This window comes from Scophthalmus maximus, chromosome 18 (assembly GCF_022379125.1).
Source record: "Scophthalmus maximus strain ysfricsl-2021 chromosome 18, ASM2237912v1, whole genome shotgun sequence".
In the NCBI taxonomy this organism is placed as follows: domain Eukaryota; kingdom Metazoa; phylum Chordata; class Actinopteri; order Pleuronectiformes; family Scophthalmidae; genus Scophthalmus; species Scophthalmus maximus.
Window position 1 is genome coordinate 14,173,823 of NC_061532.1, and position 18,356 is coordinate 14,192,178.

The following is an 18,356-nucleotide window of genomic DNA, read 5'->3' on the forward strand; positions in this document are numbered from 1 at the left end:
ATTCAGCTTGTGATGTTCTAAGTTTTAAGATCGTAATCCATTTAATTTTGCTCTTTTTTTAAATACTCTGGTCCTAATCTATTATTAATATCAAAATTATAAAATAGATTTTATTTAGTTTTTAACTTTTGCTCAACTTTTTATTCTTTTTATTCTTATACTTGCAAACATCTGGGCCTATTCATTGTTGCTAATAAAAGCTGTTAGTGAATGAAAGGTTACTACCGGGTGTTTGTACAATGTTTAAAGCGCTAAATAAGTTTGTTTTTATTTCAACGGGTGTGTTGCCAACTTTTCACCAAATCCCGCCCTGCCTCAGGATCCAACCAACTGCTCCAACCTCTTGCCCCTTATGAGGCCAAATCCTCATTTATTAAATCTAATAGTAAAAACCTATGACATGATAAATTCTGAAATTGAAAACCTTCGCATGTGAGGGTATTTGTTTTTAGCCCCATATATTTAAATGTAACTACAATTTGGCCAACAACATGCCAAATAAATACAGGCTTAGCTTATTTGGAGAATTATTTCATAACCACACTTTAAAACCTAACAGCACATCTTAATAAAAGAAGTAAGTTAACAACTTAAACTTGTAAAAAGTTGGATTAACTCATTCCCATGAATTTAACTTAACTCTAAAATGTATTATTGAAGTAATAACTTGTTTTGAGAGCACTCTAATTTTCTGGAGCAGTTTAAGTGTTGGTGGTATAATTCTAGTTTGTTCCACTGACTCTGATTCTTTGAGTTGACATAAATGTAAGCCCTGCTGACAAAACTTAAAAAATGTTGTTTTCATTTCAGCTCATACATGATTATATTGTGAACAAGTAAACAAAAGAATGCATATATTTAAAAAAAAATGTCACAATGTATTATCGTATGGTAAACTATATTACAAAACATGGGGAGCAAAATGAAATATCCAAGGAATGTTTTTTTGGGGGGGGGGCGTCAGAATTTCTTAACATCTTTAAGTGGCAGTTCTATAAAGCTCCCGGACTGTGATCATCTGTGTGGTTTTTGCATACCGTCCTCCTCATACCGTTGTTTGCCGTGACCTGCAGGTCAGGTCCCACCTCGGGATTGGGCAGAGACAGTTGACGCGTTGCCCTCCGGAGCTGCTCATATGCTGGAGGCGGTCAGACCCCCACAGAGCTGAGAGCCACAGAGAGAGAGCGGACACAGGACGGACCACCGGAGGAGCTCCTTTGCCTGCAGACACGATGAAGTCTTCCCCCTGGGGCCTGCTGTGCTGCGCCTCCCTGCTGCTGTCCGACGTGCTGGGCACGTACCACCTCGGTGCCGGGGATCCTCAGCTCTTGGCAGCACAGAGCTTCGCTCAGACCAGAAGCAATGGTCGACCCCCGCTCAGGACCCTGAATCCAGCAAGTGAGTTTTTAACTGAAGCATCTAAAATACTTGGTGCTCTGTCTATAGTTAATCAAGGGCAAGAAATCCCAAGGAATCAAGGTGCATTTACTCAAGTACAGATAATAGTACTTTACTTTCTCTCCACCACATTTCAGAGATGAATCCGGCTTTTTTTTACTCCTCTCATTTTATCGGTCAATATCTCTGGCTCTTATTTTTCTTTAATTGAGATTTTATTTTGAAAGGTATTTTAAAGTTTTTCTTTAAGTTTCGGTACCCTGCTTAAAATGAAACCAGGGTTTTTTGGCTTGTGACTTCTGAAAAAAAATAAATAAAGGGACATAACGTGGACGAGCTAAAGTAAAGAGAAACTACCTCAGAACTGTACTTGAATAAATGTACTCGCTCATATTTCGCCAATTCTGTCTAGGCACATCATAACTGTTGAAGTCTCAGTTGTTCTTGTTTAAATCCGTTACATCTGAATGTTGAAGATTAAATATTAAAGGTTAGTATGATGAGATATTTCATCTTTCAGTAATTTAATCTAACCAACAGCAACATTTTTATACTTTTTTCAAGAACAACGTGCATGATATCTATAGATTCTTGACTGGGGGGGGGGGGGGGGGTTTCACTGTACAGAACAATTGAAACCACCCAGGTGGCTGAACGCACACTCATGCTTTGACTAATCACATGTGGTTTCATTGCAACTTTATTTTATTTTAGAATTTCTTTTTGTGTCAACTTACACATCCCTCCTGGTTTGTTTGTCGCCTTTCAACCTACTAATGTTCTCCATCACTTTTCCTTTCTGGTGACCCCTGTAGTTCACAGAAGTGATTACACGTATAGAGGAGGGTATCACTACCACTACCAGCCGCCGAGGATCCCTCCACCGGTAGTGTATCAACCTGTTCCTCTTCCTCCGCCGGTGACTTACCACAGACACTCGGTCCCCGTGCCGCCCTATCACCACCGGTTCTCAGGGCCGGTGGCGCCGCATATGCACCACGCATACAAGGGTCTATCTCCACCTGTAGTTCACCATCCTCACCAATGGGTCAAAGGCCCGTTTCCATACAAATTCAAAGGTCCGTGCCCAACGAGGTCAGAGCCCTCGGTGCCAACAACAGCTGTGGTTCACCTCCCTACCGCCGTCCCATCGCTGCCAGAGCCAACACTGCTCCCAACTCCGCCAGCGACCACAGCGGCACCGCCGACAACCACCATGCCGGTGGCGGTGACCACGGTGCCGCCGGCGGAGACCAGCGCTCCTGTGACGCTACCGGTCAGTACCCAAAGCGGCCTCATCACCACCGTCAGTCCTGTGGAGACAGGTAGAATATGACCAGTCAGGTTTGCTTCCCAACACAAAACAAAATGCTCCCCCATGCTTGTCCAGGTCAGATCTTGTAAGTTTCACTTTGCTCCGGGACGGAAACAAGACAAGAGCCACTTGAAAAAGCGCATGTCATTTAATTTAACAAGGAATAAATCTCACTGATTCTCTTGCTTGTCACAAGTTAGACGAGGGGATCAAAACCAAGTCCAGACATTTTCCTGAAAATTTCCCGGGTGGGCTGTAAATGTGACAACGCAAATTGTCCAGAAAATCTCCGGAAGCTTCACAGCAAGCGGAGTCGTGTCATGAGTACCCAGCAGGCGCCAGCCCCTCGCCTGAAAGCTTCTGGAAATTGTCCTGCTGTTGTCGACGCGTCTGACCTCACCCGACCTCCTGCTGCGTTCTGCGGGTGAACGGCGAACTCGGGGGGAAAGTCCGGACCCATTTTTTGGGGGAGTTTGTGTCTGAAAACAGCTTAGTGAACACTTCATCTGGAAATGTCGCTTTTGTACTTTTATGTTTCCTTGTCGCTAAAGCTGTCTTCAGACGCGAACTTTGCCATTTGCCGTCAACACGCGACGAACGCAGCAGACTTGTCTCCGCCAGACGTGCACACAACACCAGGAAAGCCCCCGGAACAGCCCCGGCGAGGGACGGCAGAGCGATGATGTTTAGCTACAGACACATAGTCTAATAAACTGTACGTGTAAGTGATCGGATAGGCAGGGCCTCCTAACACTGTGTCCATCTTCAAGGTGTGATGTCACTTTTTATGTGTGGGCATCAAGCGTCCTCTTCATTCATGAAAGGATAATGTCAACGTGAAATCTTCAATGGACTGTTGAAAGGCTGAAATGATGCGTAGTATATCTTATTGTATACTATATCATTTCACCAGAAACCTTAATGTTGCTGCCGCAGTGATGCACAAAAATGTCCTCTTGTTTCCACGGGAACGTGTGTTGTGCATCATGCAAGGTCGTCTGTTCTTCTGTTGATTGACTCACTGTGAAAGTTCATCCGACAAGCCTCGAATGTTTCTGTCACAATGATGAACTGGGCTGTGAGTGTGAAATGGACTTAATCCTGCCGTGGTTTGGTTGATCACCAGAGACAGACTCTCCGTGCAAGAGCCGCCACCTGGACCTGGTCTTCATCATCGACAGCTCCCGCAGCGTGCGTCCCGGTGAGTTTGAGAAGGTCAAGATCTTCCTGGCCGACATGGTCGACACCCTGGGCGTGGGCTCGGACGCCACCAGGGTGGCGGTCGTCAACTACGCCAGCACCGTCAAGCTTGAGTTCCTGCTCGGGGACCACTTCAACAAACCCGACATGAAGAAAGCCATCTCCCGCATCGAGCCCCTGGCGGCTGGCACCATGACCGGCCTCGCCATCAAGACCGCGGTGACCGAGGCCTTCACCGAGCAGTCGGGAGCCCGGCCTCGCTCCAGGAACATCGCCAAGGTGGCCATCATTGTGACAGACGGGAGGCCTCAGGACCAGGTGGAGGAGGTGTCGGCCGCGGCCCGGGCCTCGGGCATCGAGATCTACGCCGTCGGGGTGGACCGCGCCGACATGCGCTCCCTGCAGCTGATGGCCAGCGTCCCCCTGGATGACCACGTGTTCTACGTGGAGACGTACGGTGTCATCGAGAAGCTCACCTCCAAGTTCAGGGAGACGCTGTGCGGTAGGACAAAGAGGGGCCCGGGCGAGACCTTTCCCCACCATTAACCCTGGTTCTAGTTTCCTGTAAAGGGGGCACCTACAGTCTCCATGGGGTTTTGTTTCACTTTGTGGGTCATTTACAATGTTATTGTAGATTCATAAACTTTGAAATCAACAGATGCGCTCAACCCCCACATGGGCTGCAGATGTCAGCACTAGAACCTGCTTGTAAAGATAAACCCGTGCAAAGTCTTGGGGTCATTCAGCCCTAAACTTTCAGCTTTGTTTTTTAAAGCAAAAAAATATATATATATATATGTGTATATGATGATCATAAGTAGTTTGTTTTACCATCAAAGCATCAGTATGGATTGCTTTGAATTTACTCATGTTTATTTGAAATGATTTGAATGTACAGTTTACTCACTTTACCTAGATTAACACAAGAAGAGAACTGAAATACATTTATAAACATGATTGACTTTATTCCTTCTGTGAAATGTCTGCATGCAATCCTTTGGTTAGGTAAAAATAATTTTAACAATTTTCAGTAACTGTAAGGAATTTTCTGAATCTTATTTTCCATTCGCAGAAAAACAGACTTTATTTTATACTGTAAATTCAGCGGTTTTGAGAAATGAGATTCTGCTGTTAACTTTTGTGTCACTGTCTGATGTTTGTTTTTTGTCTCCTCGTTTTATGAAATCATGTGTCCATGTGCGGTAAATATCGTAACTGTTGTACAGTGAACCTATAAGCTCTTCAAACGGCCTCGGCTGAGATGTGGTGAACGTGTATGAAATGGACCAGTTTTTCCACCACAAGTGACAAGTGGTCAAGTACAAACACTTTAGAGAAACCTGCAAACATCACAAATATTTACATTTTGACTACATTTGTCAGCACGCCGTCCTACATTAGAAAGACATACAGATAAACATCAACTGGCGGCCAGCACACGAAGCTGCTCCCATGCTGCCATCCTAACCCCCGGCTCGTTCCAGGTCTGGACCCCTGCACCACGGGACATGAGTGCGAACACATTTGTGTCAACAGCAACGCCTCCTATCACTGCAAGTGCCGGAATGGCTACATCTTGAATGCGGACAAGAAGACGTGTGCCCTGAAACGTAAGAGCATCCTGTAAAGAGTTGTTTGTTTTGCTTTTTTCTTTATGCAGCACAAGAGTTGAAGTTATATGTGCAAAGCTTCAGGAGCGATATTCAGTATGTCTGTGGCCTCTGGAACAAATCACAACCAACTAGTGCGTAATCCCTGATGCCACCATTCACTTGTTGGGTAACGGCAGATTCTCTCTGGACAGTACGTGCATGGGTTTGTGTCCGTTTCGGCCTCGGCATCCTAGTTGGAAAAAGAAGAGTGGGTGGTATTGTATGTGTGGGTCCCCCCCTCTCTCTTCATGATCTGTTAAACTGATGTGAAATTTGTCTTCCTGCCGGCTAAAAGAGGTGAAGGTGGAGGTGGTGGAGGATCCCTGCAAATGTGAAGCCAGACTGGCTTTCCAGAAGCAGACGCAGGCGGCCGTCCAGCAGCTCACAGCCAAGCATATCCTTTGTGTCGTTTCAGGTGGAAGACGCTTTATTGCTAGCGGTTCCTTCTACCTGCTGGTGTTATTGGAATATGATTCAACAGTGTGTGGTGTATATTTTCTAAAGGGAGCTACATGGTCACCATTTCTCATTCGTCCCCCGTACGAAGTGTGTTTGCAAGTGAGTTTCCTTGACTGAGCTCACTGGCCGATGTGTCGGGCAGAATCGAGCGTCTGGAGAACATGGTCGGCCGTGCTTGAGGCTGGACACAGCGGTAAGACTTGACGTCTTATTCTCTGGGATTATTGATAGTAAAAAACATTTTTTAAATAAAAACAACACCACCCACCCCTTTTTGACCCCCTTGTTTATTTACGTTGTGCAAAGGCAGCTAACTGGTTTGTTTCCTGTCAGCAGCAGAGCCGAGGACGAGTCCAACATCTGCTTCCTGACGTCCACCGCCCCGTGACGACTCCGACCACAGATCGAGTGAAGTTGTGATTCATAAACCGCTATCCCTCCCAGTAACCGACTGCTGTGGACTGTCAAGCAACAATATCTACAGCTGCTCTGGGATTTTTATAGAACAATTAATGCAATGTATTGAAACTGCTGTAGAAGCAACATATACTTTTTTTTTTCTCGTAACACCAATATGAACATGCTGTGATGCTAAATGACCACAGAAAGTGTGTATTATTTTTATTGTCTATCATGTACTGTATCATGTATGTTTTATTTTGTCTTGTGTGCATATTGTACATAGTAGTTAGTTGTTAAAATGTCTACTTGGATTCAAGTAGTGATTCAAATTTAATAGAAAAATGACTTGACTGTATCCTCCAAGGCGAATACTTTCTTACATTAGGTATCATTTTGCATGTTTTCTTTGTTATGTACTCGGTTGGAACATTTATATACATGTTTATGAATGCAATAAGATGATGAGTATAAATATAATTAAACAGACAACTTGGACAGTAAAACAATCATGCAGTGAGTTTGGTGTGAACGTCTTTGTCTTTAAGATAAATTTACTAGAGAGGAATACTGTCAGTGTTATGTGTGCGAGTACACATACTGAAAAAATTAAATCGCTTACCATCTTCAATCGATAACACAAATGAATTAAGTTTGTTCAACTTAAAGTTTTCAATTGTTTCAAAGTCTTGTGCATTATATAAACTGACATCAGTTAAATAAAAGAAAAGAGATAAATTAAAATACCAAACATCTTTTCTTGTGAATCCATTGGGCCTGTGAAAATGATCTTAATCTATTTGAGAGAATCACTAAGCGAAATCGATAACATAGCGAGGCAAAGCGAGATAAAAAGTAAACACAATAAATGGCTATTGCTTAAAAATGTTGACAATAAATAATATAAAATAAGTGGTTTGTTTTCACGAACACTTCAAGTAACACACAAAAAACTGTGTCATACATAAACTTCTAACAAACAATATAAACATTTAAATCTTTATTATTTGGAATCCAATATTTTGAGTAAAGATAAGTTTGGATCATTTGAGTCAATTTCCCCTGATAAATTCCCCTCAATAAAATTAAAAAATAACATTGTATGAAAAGTCAGAGAATGAATCTTTAGAGAAAACTTGAGACAAGCATCTGCAGTAAATCTCATTAAAGACCAGGAATCAGCAGGAGCTATAAATCATGTGAAAGAATCTGAAATATGTTTCTGTAGAAATGAAAGAGGCATTATATCAGTCTCTGTTATATAACTGTAAATTTCTGTGACATGTCTGTATTTCTGTGTCAATATGGAAAGGTAAATATTATGGCGCAGCGCTGACATTTCTATTAACAATGTGCCATAATTCACCCTGACCTCTCAAAAGCAGAAAAAAATAAAAAAGCTTTTATATTTGGGGTCAGGGGGAAATCATGTCGTGACCTCTGACCTTTTTTTTTTTTTTTACACAGAAACACCTTAATTCAAAAATCAATGGGAAAAATACAATACATCTAGAATAAATTGCTATATGTGCCCATGATTAAGCTGTTGATTTCATTATTTTAACAACTTTCCCACAGCACCATCTCTTTTTGGATCCGGTTATCACCGTCACGCCTTTTTTTAAAAACCCTCAGCGATGCCAAAAAGCAAACAGGCAGGGGTCATCGTGTTTCCTCTGGAACGACTTGGCCGGTTTGCCTGAAACAGCACTGACAACAGAGGTTCTCTGTCTGCAATGAGTGTGTGAGGTAGAGAGTCAACACGCCAACGTTTACCTCTTGTCTGGGTTGGATCCTCTCCCTCCTTCCTTTAACCTGACAGCTGTTTTATGTTTGTTTGCTATATTTCGGTGGCTTTCATGGTTCCCCCACACACACACACACACACACAGGGGCGGCCAGAGAGGCGAGCCCACCGCCGTTTCAGTGAAGGAGGAAGATGAATGGGACTCGCACACCTTCGAGAAGTGGGAGAAGAAAAAAGAAGTCTGGTGCAATGTGTCCCTGTTGAAGTTGAAGAATTTGAGGATAAATTTCAGTCTTCAACAATATCCCAAAATTTTTTTAGGCGCTTTGCTTTGTTCATACTTGGGATTTCTCAGGGTCATATTTGGATATTTTAGTTAGAATGTTCAATTCAACTAAAAAAATGAACCTCACTGTAAGTTATTGTGGTGTAATGGTCAGTAGTTAACCTACGTTTCCCAGGTTGTATGTTATTGCCATTTTCTCCACAGTGTCAACAGCCGTCCTCTTCCTCTGGGTCAAACTTGGTCTCTGTTTGATCCGTTTCAACTCGTCCTCACAGTCTGGAGATAAATGGGGCGAAAAAAAGGGGAAGTGCACGGCTCCCGGCCGACCTCTGCTTATACTTAGGGTGTCACCGGGAGAGTTGACTTCTTCACCCAGGAGATGGTCTGAGAATTTCTCACCAGTTTGTTTATGGGTTGGCCTCCTTGTTGTGTTTTTATTTTACTACAACAAGTGTCCACACTGTCCACTCCACTGTGACTGTTGCAACAGATGTTTGTGACTGTTTCCCTCAGTTGAAAAACATCTCCATCGTTACATTATCAATATAATATTCCAAACAGTAATTGTGTGTACATTTTTCTGCTTATGTTGTGCATAGTATGACTTAAGATTCATTGTTCCTCTATTATTTCTAATAGGGATCTCAGAGTCTGTACACATGCCCAGTTCCTTGGTTTTAATGTGTTCTAAGTCAAGTCTGCCACCTGCTGTTTAAATATTCATTTTGAACATCAGTAATTAGTTTAGTTTTCTGTTATTCTGGGACATTTATCAGGGGGATAATCTTGGAGGTTCCGATGTAAACATTTAATCATCTCAATTAATTATAAAAATGTATAAAGGTGGAAGATGGAAGTTTATTCATCCTGAAAGAAATTTTCACTAAACAGACATAAATAAATAAACTTAATCAATTCATATTGAAATAGAATACACACATACTGACATAAAATAAAAGTAGACAGTAAATACAAAAAACACATAAACAAAGAATATTGGAAGTTGCAAAAAAAATCAAATCAAGAAAAAAAACTGTAGATAAAAATGTGGTATTTAACAAAAAAGTTCAAGCATAGCGGAGATGATGAATTAATCAAAAACTTTTTAAAAAATTATGAATTATAATAAGGATAACAGGAAGTAGGTGTAATTAGTAAAAAAAATGTTTATTACACAGTGAATTGAGTTAAAGATATATGGTAACAGTGCATTTTAGCAGGTAAGTAAAATCAAATACATGTGTTTATTTGAGGTAAAAGTTGGAAATTATGTTATGCCTCATAAAAAAAAAGAGATTTCAGTCACTGTCGATCATCTTTTACCTTATAAAGATACATATCTGTAGGTCACAGTGTTCCTGGCTAAGGCCCGCCTACTTTCTAACGCACTAAAACATGATTGGACGTTATCTTGCCGTGGCGTCACTTCCGTGTTTGGAAGAAAAATAAATAAAACGACAAGCAAACCTGCTGCTCATGGAGGAAGACAACTACCAAATACTTGAACATGCCAACTCTGAGTTTGAACAGAAGAACTTCAAACAGGCAGAGGAGCTGTACACGCAGTTCATCTCTTCCTGTTTACAGTCCAGGTCTGTTGTAGAGCAGGGAAATTAGCTAACTTAGCTAGTTCCTTAGCTTCGTAGGGGTGTTACTAACAGTCTATTACCCGTGACTTGGTTTTCACTCACCGTTTGGCAGCATTAATAACACGACTCTCTCTCTCTCTGTATCTTCTTTGTCATTGTAATGTGTCGTGTTTTTCACAGAGTGTGTGAAGCGCGTCATTTGGCCACTGCCTACAACAACCGCGGGCAGATAAAGTACTTCCGGGTGGATTTTCAAGAAGCGGTGGAGGATTATTCCTCCGCAGTGCAGGCGGACTGTCAGTCTGAAGTTCCCCTCTACAACAGAGGGCTCATCCGCTACAGACTGGGTAAGAACAGGCTCTGTATTGTTAGAGGTAGCGGTAATATTATTAACGATGAACGTGTAACATCAATACGCCCGACATAAAATGAACTACTTCCGCCTGGGGCTTTCAAAATAAATGTATGATATATACCCCCCCCTTTTTCATGCTATTACTATTAACTATTAAAATATTAAAGTTTACGGTGTGTTAAAAGATCAGATAACGTGACAAATGTTTTTTCCCCCCTATGAGTACATATTTTTATGAGTCTGATCCCAATAAAAATTATGTGAATCATAAACTTTTAGCTTCACATTCACCAGATGTCAACCCAACTGAAGGTTGGCAATGCCAATTGACACTTCCTTACACTTCAAAATATTTTTTTTGCCATATGCAAATGTGTTCAGTAAGTTCTGTTTTCCTCATTTAAATCTATATCAAATTGTCAGAGGGGACTTGGACGGTTCGAACGCGTTTTTGAATCTGAGACACTGTTAAAGCACTTTGCAAACAGATGCACAGGTTCCTCAAAAACGTGTGTGTAGTAATTTCATTGCAGTGGAGCTAAAAGAAGCAGCTTGTACTGAGTATCTGAAAGAAGAACAGTGGATGATCAGTGTCTGAAAGACCAGGATGTGATAACTTCTGTAGAAATTTACTATCAAACATGTCAAATTAACTGTGGCCTTCTTAATCTTGACACTGAGTTTAGCAGTGAATATAAAAGGCGCATGTTTCATGGAATTGAAAACACAAGTGTGATCGGGATTAAAAGACCCCAGATTCCTGCTAAATCCTTTTGCACATTTTTACTTTAAAAATACACCTAGTTGTGTTTCTGAACATTTGTAGCTGCTCGCACACTAAACCAGCTGCCAACCAATAACCATGTTCTTCATTTTTCATCAACCACCATGTACAGTATGATCACAACGTTATCAGGTATGATGCTGTAGGTTTTGTTCTTCATCAGGACACTAGATGGAGCCGTGCATTCACTAATCCAGATGCTTGCCAGCCCTCAAGTCAAGATAATGAAACCGCTGAATCTTAACAAGCCAGTGTGGCGGTGCATTACATTTCCATACACGTATATCTATAATGTATATATTTATTTTTGCTTTCTTATAGGTTTTTTCAATGAAGCCAAGAGTGACTTCCAGCAAGCATTAAAGCTCAACCCAGAATTTGAAGATGCCAAAGTGAGCCTGCAACAGACACTTGTGGACCAGCAGCAGAAGATAAACAGGGGATACTGACCTAAAAAAAAATACAGAGTTCATATTTTATACATGTACTAGGTGCTTAAACACAATGCACTCTCAGCCATCGTCTGTGAATTGTATTTCTTTTGTTGTAAGATGTCATTGAGATGTTTTAATAGGTGTCTCACTGCACAAACAAAAGCACAGCTGAAAATCGGAGTAAGTTGCAACACACACTGGGTCATGCACGACGCTAATATGGATTTTAATTTTGTTCAGCAGGGCATTTTTGATTCCTTTTTTTCCCCGTGCACCGTCTCAAGACTCTTTCAGCTGGAAAACAAATGTAACGACCTCATAAATGAAAGCACATCATTGTATAAGTCTGTGAATGGAAAGTGCAGACAAATCGACCGAGGCTGCACACTCAGAGAAATGATAGACCTGGGCTTTTTACTGTCTGTAATAAATGTTAGTGCCCCCACTCGAAGACACCAGGAGCATGTTTGTGACCATGAACAGACATAAGCTGCAAAGGGGAAAAAAAACAGGTTTTTTTGTGTCTCAAATTGAAGCTCAGCCACATTTGAGGATTTCCCACGAGTTGGCATATGATTTAAAAGAATTAGGAATATATATTTATGCTGTCAAAAACATGTAAATTTGTATTGAATATAAACAGTGAGCAATAAATTATTTTTACTGGACACTACTGATGCATGCTGATTTTTTCCTCACCCATCTCTCCAAAGGGACCCAGACTTTACTTTCTTGAGGGGCCCTCAGAGAACCTCCACTATTAAAAAAAATAAATAATAATACATAGTTCAGTCTCTCAACCAATGTATTCAGCCAATATTTGTACATGTTATGACATTAATTACAAACAAAAAAAACATTTAATTCCATCCAGGTAGTCTGTCTCTCTCCCCCCCCAGTGCTACACCCGTGCTGATGCACGCTGATCTTTTCCTCCCACCCACTTCTCCAAAGAGGCGTGAATATCGAACGCACCCACTTGAGTGTGCCTCAGGTGTGTGATCACTGATGAGTCTCACCTGTGCACCGTGATGAGTGGGGTATAAAAGAGCCGGTGGAGGCTCACTCAGTCATCTGGCCACTTCAGAGTTGGTTTCTTGTTGAGGGGTTTGCATGGGGTGTCAGTGCCAAGCTTTCATACTGGTTTGTCTCCTTTTATTTTGTTATGTTCACCTGCGTGCGGAGAAACATGAGGACGCTTGAGGACGTGTAAGTTTATTCTCTTTCTTTTTAGTGACAGCTTGCAGCCTCCTGCAGTCGTATCTAACTGATGTGCTTTTTTGTTGTTCAAGTGTGTTATGGGGCTTCATGGTGGCTGCAGTGATCACCTTGGGTCAGTCGAGGCCAAACACCAAGCTCAATTTGCAGTCAAGTAAGATTAAATCCCTTTTTAAATGTTTTATTTCACCTGAATCAGCAGATATGCTCGACCTGACCTGCCTCTCCTTTTTACACAGGCAGTGGTTTACAGTCAGATTGTGCGGGTAATCTGATGAGGCTGTTGTTGGACAAGGCTCTGGCAGTGGGGAGCCAGCTCGAGGTGGAAGCCATCAGTGAGTATAGAACCTCCATGATAAAGATGAGCGGCTGGCCTTGGCAGTCAATATGTTATTATGATCCCTGTTGTGTTTTTCTTTTGCCTCTTTTACTCCAGATGGCACCCAGCACATTGTGTTGACACCCAGCCTGGCTGCTCAGTGTGGATACAGCATGGAGTCTGACCCATGGGGCAACACCAGAATCTACACCTCTCTGATGGGCTGCTATGTGGACAACAAAGTATTTTTTTCCCCCTGTTAACTATGAACTTGATAGTCTATATATATATATTACCTAGAGATTTCCTGAGGGGACTAATATCAAATGATTAAATTAGTCTTTTAGTGTGATTATGAAAGTAGATCTTCAATTTTGTGCTTTCCCAAAGACTTGCAAAAAACCTACTTACTATCTTTATATAGGTTTCAAAGTAAATTTCCCTTTAAGATGAGAAATGTAGAGTGCCAGGATTGCCTCTGATCACGTCCGTCAATGCATCAGCCAATTGTCCAAAGTGAGGTCTTAAAATTGTTTCATCCTAAACCCAAAGATTAGCTATTTGTTTTTTGACAAAAGCAGTAAAGCCGATGCTGACTCCAAAGAAACTGCACAAGTAATTAATTTACAGATGTCATTGAATTTCTTGCCGTCCTTCATGCCTTTTTTTTTTTTTTGGGTCAATTCATAGGAAGATACAACATTTAACGTTGGTTTGAGACTCCGGCTGTTCAACCATCAGAGTCCATCAAAGGTGGCGAGTCACGACGTGTCTCAGACATGCAGCTACTCTCGGTGGGCCACCAGAGAGATTCTGTGTGACAGGAACTACATGGAAGTAGGTTGCTATACATTGATGGTTGTAGTCTTCGAAAGAGCTGTTAATTGGATGATTTGGGGTGGGGGTTAAGGCAAGTAGTGTTTCAGTTAAGTCTCCTGGAAAATTAAGGTTATGTCCCACAGTGACCTGTGAAAATGAGTAAATCTGGCTTTTCTCTCAGGTGTCACACCACATGGCCACACCTGCTGCTCAATCTAAGGGGCAGGCTCAGGATGATAAAGACGACGCCAACGCCATCCCTGGTGTATGTTGCTTTAAAGATATACTTTCAATTTGTCTGCACAAATTGGCATCCCCCTTCAAACGGAAGTGATGCCAACACAAATTGGAAGGATATGATCCCGTTTCTTTTATTTTTCTTTTCCTAGGAATCAGGTGAAGCACATGGTATCTGGAAAATGACGTTTTTCACCCCAGAACCGGTTCCGATGGTGCTGGCAGAGGCGAGACAAGCCGGTTACACTGCCATGACTACTTCAGCCCGTCTGGTTATGCGAAGCCCGTACAATATGGCAGAGACTTACTCTGAGGAAGTAAGCCAACGCCATCCCTTCTCATCTGTTTGTTCATCTTAGCTTCTCATTAATGACATTTTACACTCCTCCAAGGTGGCTGGGATCCCCATGGAGGTTTTCCGGGTGAGCGCTTACTACAAGGCACCTCACGGTTTGAGTGTTGTGAACTTGGCAGCTGCTTGTCCCACAGGTCGGTCTCGTGAAATCTGTGCTATTCATTTTTTTAAATATTTTGTCCTCTTTAGTAAACAAATTTGTTTTATCAACAGGTGGCGTCCTCTTTACCGAGGATGTGATTTCCTGGTACGTACCTCGCCGTGTGACACCTTTGGTAGATGGCACCTTTAAAACCCTAGAAATGCTCATGGGCATCAACGGGCAGAGGCTGGATAAATCTCAGATGACCGCACGAGGGTACACACTATCTGTCACAGATTTTCACATCGTCATCGAGATCCCAGTGGGCTCACCTGATGGTTACTACAAGGTTGGGAGTGTATGAATTTACTATGCAAGACTCGTCACCAGTCCATTTTCATATTTTATTAAAATTCCATGAATAATTGCAGAGCCATGCCCCAGATTACCAGTACCACATCACGTACAGTGTGGAGCCCATGCTTGAGGTGCTGTGGAAGGCAGATGATACCCAAGATGAAACCAGATACAAGGTTTTGTTCCCGATTACCACCCCTCTGATGCCCAGACCGCCACATGTCAAAGATGGTTAGTCTCAATTTTGGTTGAGAATACTGGAACTCAAAGCTTGTGGGGACAGGTATAACATTGCCACTCTGTTCCTCAGATACTGTCCCAGAGAACAGGATGTTCAGTGTTCACTTGGGAACCTTTCTTCATGACGTAGAGCTCAAGAACATCACCTTTTCCACCGTGGTTCTCACTGTTGAGGAGTGCAATGCTGGAGGCTTTGCTGTCCAGGAGCATCGCTTCCCCAATGGAACAAAAAGCTTCTCCCTAAAAGTGCCCTTTGATGCCAACGTTGTCCTGAAACATGTATGTGAAATGACGTATCGTTTGCAATATGTCGCTCATACAGCGTATGTGTCCTGTGGCCGCAACTAAGGTTTTTTTTTTTTTTCCCTAATTCTACAGAATCCGGAACCCTTGGTTACCGTCTACTTCCTCCCTCTGGTCTTTGGGTTTGTTCTTCTGCCAGAAGAGACTGCATTTGCCCACTCTGTGGATTTACAGGCATCTCTGCAGGATGTTGGTGAGACCTTGATTGTCACTTGAAAACCTATATGCTCATGGCTTTTTCAAATGAATGTGAAATTTTACGGCCCTACATCTAAATAATTTTTTGCTTTTTCTTTCTCCAGTGCTACCGACCATCACTGGCACCTGCGACCAGAACGTCTTTTACATCAGTGTGAAATATGGGAATCGAGGCCCTGATTTCCAGACCTTGGTTGGGTATCAGCAGCTAACCCCTGACCTGGGTGAGATCTACAACACCAAAGTCAATGACACACACTTCAGCCTTGTGGTGCCGTACACGGCCACGGACGCAGCATACGAGGTGGGTTCAGTAAATGTCCTGCGAACTGACTTGACTCCTCCTGCAGGGGATAACTTTCACCTTCCGTCTTGCAGCTAATGACCTCTGATTCAATCAGAGCCAGACTAGACATTCTACTGTGGGATCCAAACAACAACTGGGTGCTTAGTGATCTCTATCTGGCCTGCAGTTTCCCCTTGAAGGCAACTGGTAAGATGATGGCTGTTCAAGTATTTTTCTACTGTTTGGCTATAAAACTACTTACTGACACGTTGTCTTTCCTCCAGAGTGCCACCCAAATGGAACAATGACCGCAATGGCTGTGAAGGTGGAATCGGTGCCCAATCTTGTTCCGAGCATGCTGACTCTGAAGGACCAATCCTGCAAACCAGTTTTTAGCAATGATCGCTTTGCTCAGTTTTCTTTCAGCGTTGATTCCTGTGGGACCACTAGAATGGTAAGGTACTACCAACTTCACTTTTAGAAATTTAAAAGTGCCTACATTATTAATCTTTAATCCTTTCTGTAGTTTTTTGACAACTACATGCTGTATGAAAATGAGATTGGCCTGTATTACAACAACAAGAAAGGAGTGGCATACACCTCACCAGTCGATCCCGATTATAGGTAAGAGTCCAGTCTTCTAATGATATGGAACTTAAATTTCTTGAGATTTAATTTCTCCAATCATGTCTGTCTGTAGGCAAAAGGTTTCCTGCTACTATGTGGTCAATGACACTCAGACGTTTTCCTACAACCCTGGAACAATAAGCAAAGAACCTGCAGCCGAGATTGGATCAGGACATCTGATGGTACAAATGAGGCTGGCCGACGGTATGACTGATATTGATTTTTAAATGGGACCACCCTTGGGATAAAATTGACACTAAAGTTTTTTTTTCTTTTTATTAAACTCTTTCTCCAGATTCATCATATGAATACTACTACCAAGCAGAAGATTATCCAGTAGTGAGCTATCTGAGACAGCCCCTGTTTTTTGAGGTGGAGCTGATGCACTCCACTGATCCCCAGTTGGCACTCACCTTGGAGAACTGTTGGGCCACTCTTCATGAAGACAGGACATCTCTGCCCAGTTGGGACATAATTGTGGACTGGTAATAGTTAAATATTTTCACTAAACTAAGGACCTGCATCGAAGAAAATTATACTGAGATTGAAATATCCTTTTAGTCTCTTGACTAATTGGTTTTTCATGAAGACTATTCTAACTTCTTTGGTCTAAAAATGCTTTACTACATGAAATGTATATTTCACAGCTGTGAGAACAACGATGACAGATATGTGACCATCTTCCCCCCTGTTGTGAGCGACAGCAGAGTTGCCATCCCATCCCACCTCAAACGCTTCTCCATGAAGATGTTCACCTTCACCAAAGGTGAAGATGTTCTGAAAGAAGAGGTAAAATAATATTGGTAACATCCAAATGATTGCCTAGACTGACAACAGCACAGATGCATGTAACCACCATGTCAACCCTTGTCTGTCCCCACCACAGATTTATGTCCACTGTGATGCAGTGGTTTGTGACTCAAACAGCCAAGCGGAAGGTTCCTGCAGAGGCCAGTGTGTGAATCCTGCTGGCACCAGTGATTCCAGATATCAAGGGATGAAAGGAGTTAAAAGGGGTAAGGGTGTGTCTACATGTATTGATGGAAACTTCATTTAGAAAAAACTGAATCTTAACTTGTGTTTCTTCTCCAGAACGAAGAAGCACAGACTTGAGCAAACAAAGGCAGATCTCCTCTGGACCCATTGTTCTACTGAACATGCAAACCTCTGAATAAATGTTTCTTAAAACAATATTACCCAGTTTGGTTTCAGCGCTTAAGACTCCTGTGTTAAAGCTTTTAAAGTCAACTTACATTACAGCCAATAACTCATGAACGCATTATTTTATTTTCAAGAGCAGTTGCCTAGAAAGGTTTCTAATGCATCAGTCATGTAAAATGGTTTGATAATGGACACAGACATCAAATGAAGATGGGACTACATTTATATAACTAGCATTATGACTATACAAAACACTTGTAGCATTCATACAGCACTTATCTGCTGTGCTTTTCTATCACATATTACTTGGGGTTCAGTTTCTTGCACAAGGAAACTTCAGCATGCTGACCGGAGGAGCTGGGACACCCCACACTCTAAATTCAAAATGCAATTTAAAAAAAAAATGGAAGGAACACTTGGATCACAACAGATCTTGAACTAATTATTCAAGTTGAATCATAACTGATTTACACTGTATAATTTGACAAAATGACATGTCAATGGAAACCCAACTCATTAACCCATTGAGGGATGGA

At 42.0% G+C, this 18,356-nt stretch overlaps 3 protein-coding genes across 7 annotated transcripts; all 3 read left to right on the top strand.

The window, feature by feature from the left end:
- Positions 1-85: 85 nt before the first annotated feature.
- On the top strand, positions 86-7,174 carry matn3a (matrilin 3a). 5 transcript variants are annotated; one of them, XM_047328751.1, is made up of 7 exons: positions 86-1,398; positions 2,214-2,723; positions 3,840-4,415; positions 5,398-5,523; positions 5,861-5,959; positions 6,148-6,217; positions 6,358-7,174. In XM_047328751.1, exons 1-6 carry the CDS (start codon positions 1,233-1,235, stop codon positions 6,201-6,203), a joined length of 1,533 nt encoding a protein of 510 aa, XP_047184707.1. In that variant the 5' UTR covers positions 86-1,232; the 3' UTR covers positions 6,204-6,217; positions 6,358-7,174. The 5 variants fall into 5 exon arrangements, with proteins under 5 accessions (XP_047184707.1, XP_047184706.1, XP_047184709.1 ...); XM_047328750.1 differs by having other exon boundaries at positions 6,361-7,174; XM_047328753.1 differs by lacking the exon at positions 3,840-4,415 and having other exon boundaries at positions 6,361-7,174.
- A 2,689-nt stretch (positions 7,175-9,863) lies between these two features.
- Positions 9,864-12,286, top strand: ttc32 (tetratricopeptide repeat domain 32). Its single transcript, XM_035617363.2, has 3 exons — positions 9,864-10,048; positions 10,226-10,392; positions 11,506-12,286. Exons 1-3 carry the CDS (start codon positions 9,933-9,935, stop codon positions 11,631-11,633), a joined length of 411 nt encoding a protein of 136 aa, XP_035473256.1. The 5' UTR covers positions 9,864-9,932; the 3' UTR covers positions 11,634-12,286.
- Positions 12,287-12,702: 416 nt separating this feature from the next.
- zpax1 (zona pellucida protein AX 1) lies at positions 12,703-17,852 on the top strand. Its single transcript, XM_035617351.2, has 21 exons — positions 12,703-12,827; positions 12,911-12,990; positions 13,076-13,171; positions 13,273-13,397; positions 13,846-13,992; positions 14,156-14,239; positions 14,364-14,528; positions 14,604-14,700; positions 14,780-14,997; positions 15,080-15,236; positions 15,316-15,524; positions 15,624-15,741; positions 15,851-16,050; positions 16,125-16,239; positions 16,317-16,486; positions 16,559-16,656; positions 16,733-16,863; positions 16,955-17,144; positions 17,307-17,448; positions 17,546-17,675; positions 17,752-17,852. Exons 1-21 carry the CDS (start codon positions 12,784-12,786, stop codon positions 17,832-17,834), a joined length of 2,799 nt encoding a protein of 932 aa, XP_035473244.2. The 5' UTR covers positions 12,703-12,783; the 3' UTR covers positions 17,835-17,852.
- The last annotated feature ends 504 nt before the right edge of the window (positions 17,853-18,356 follow it).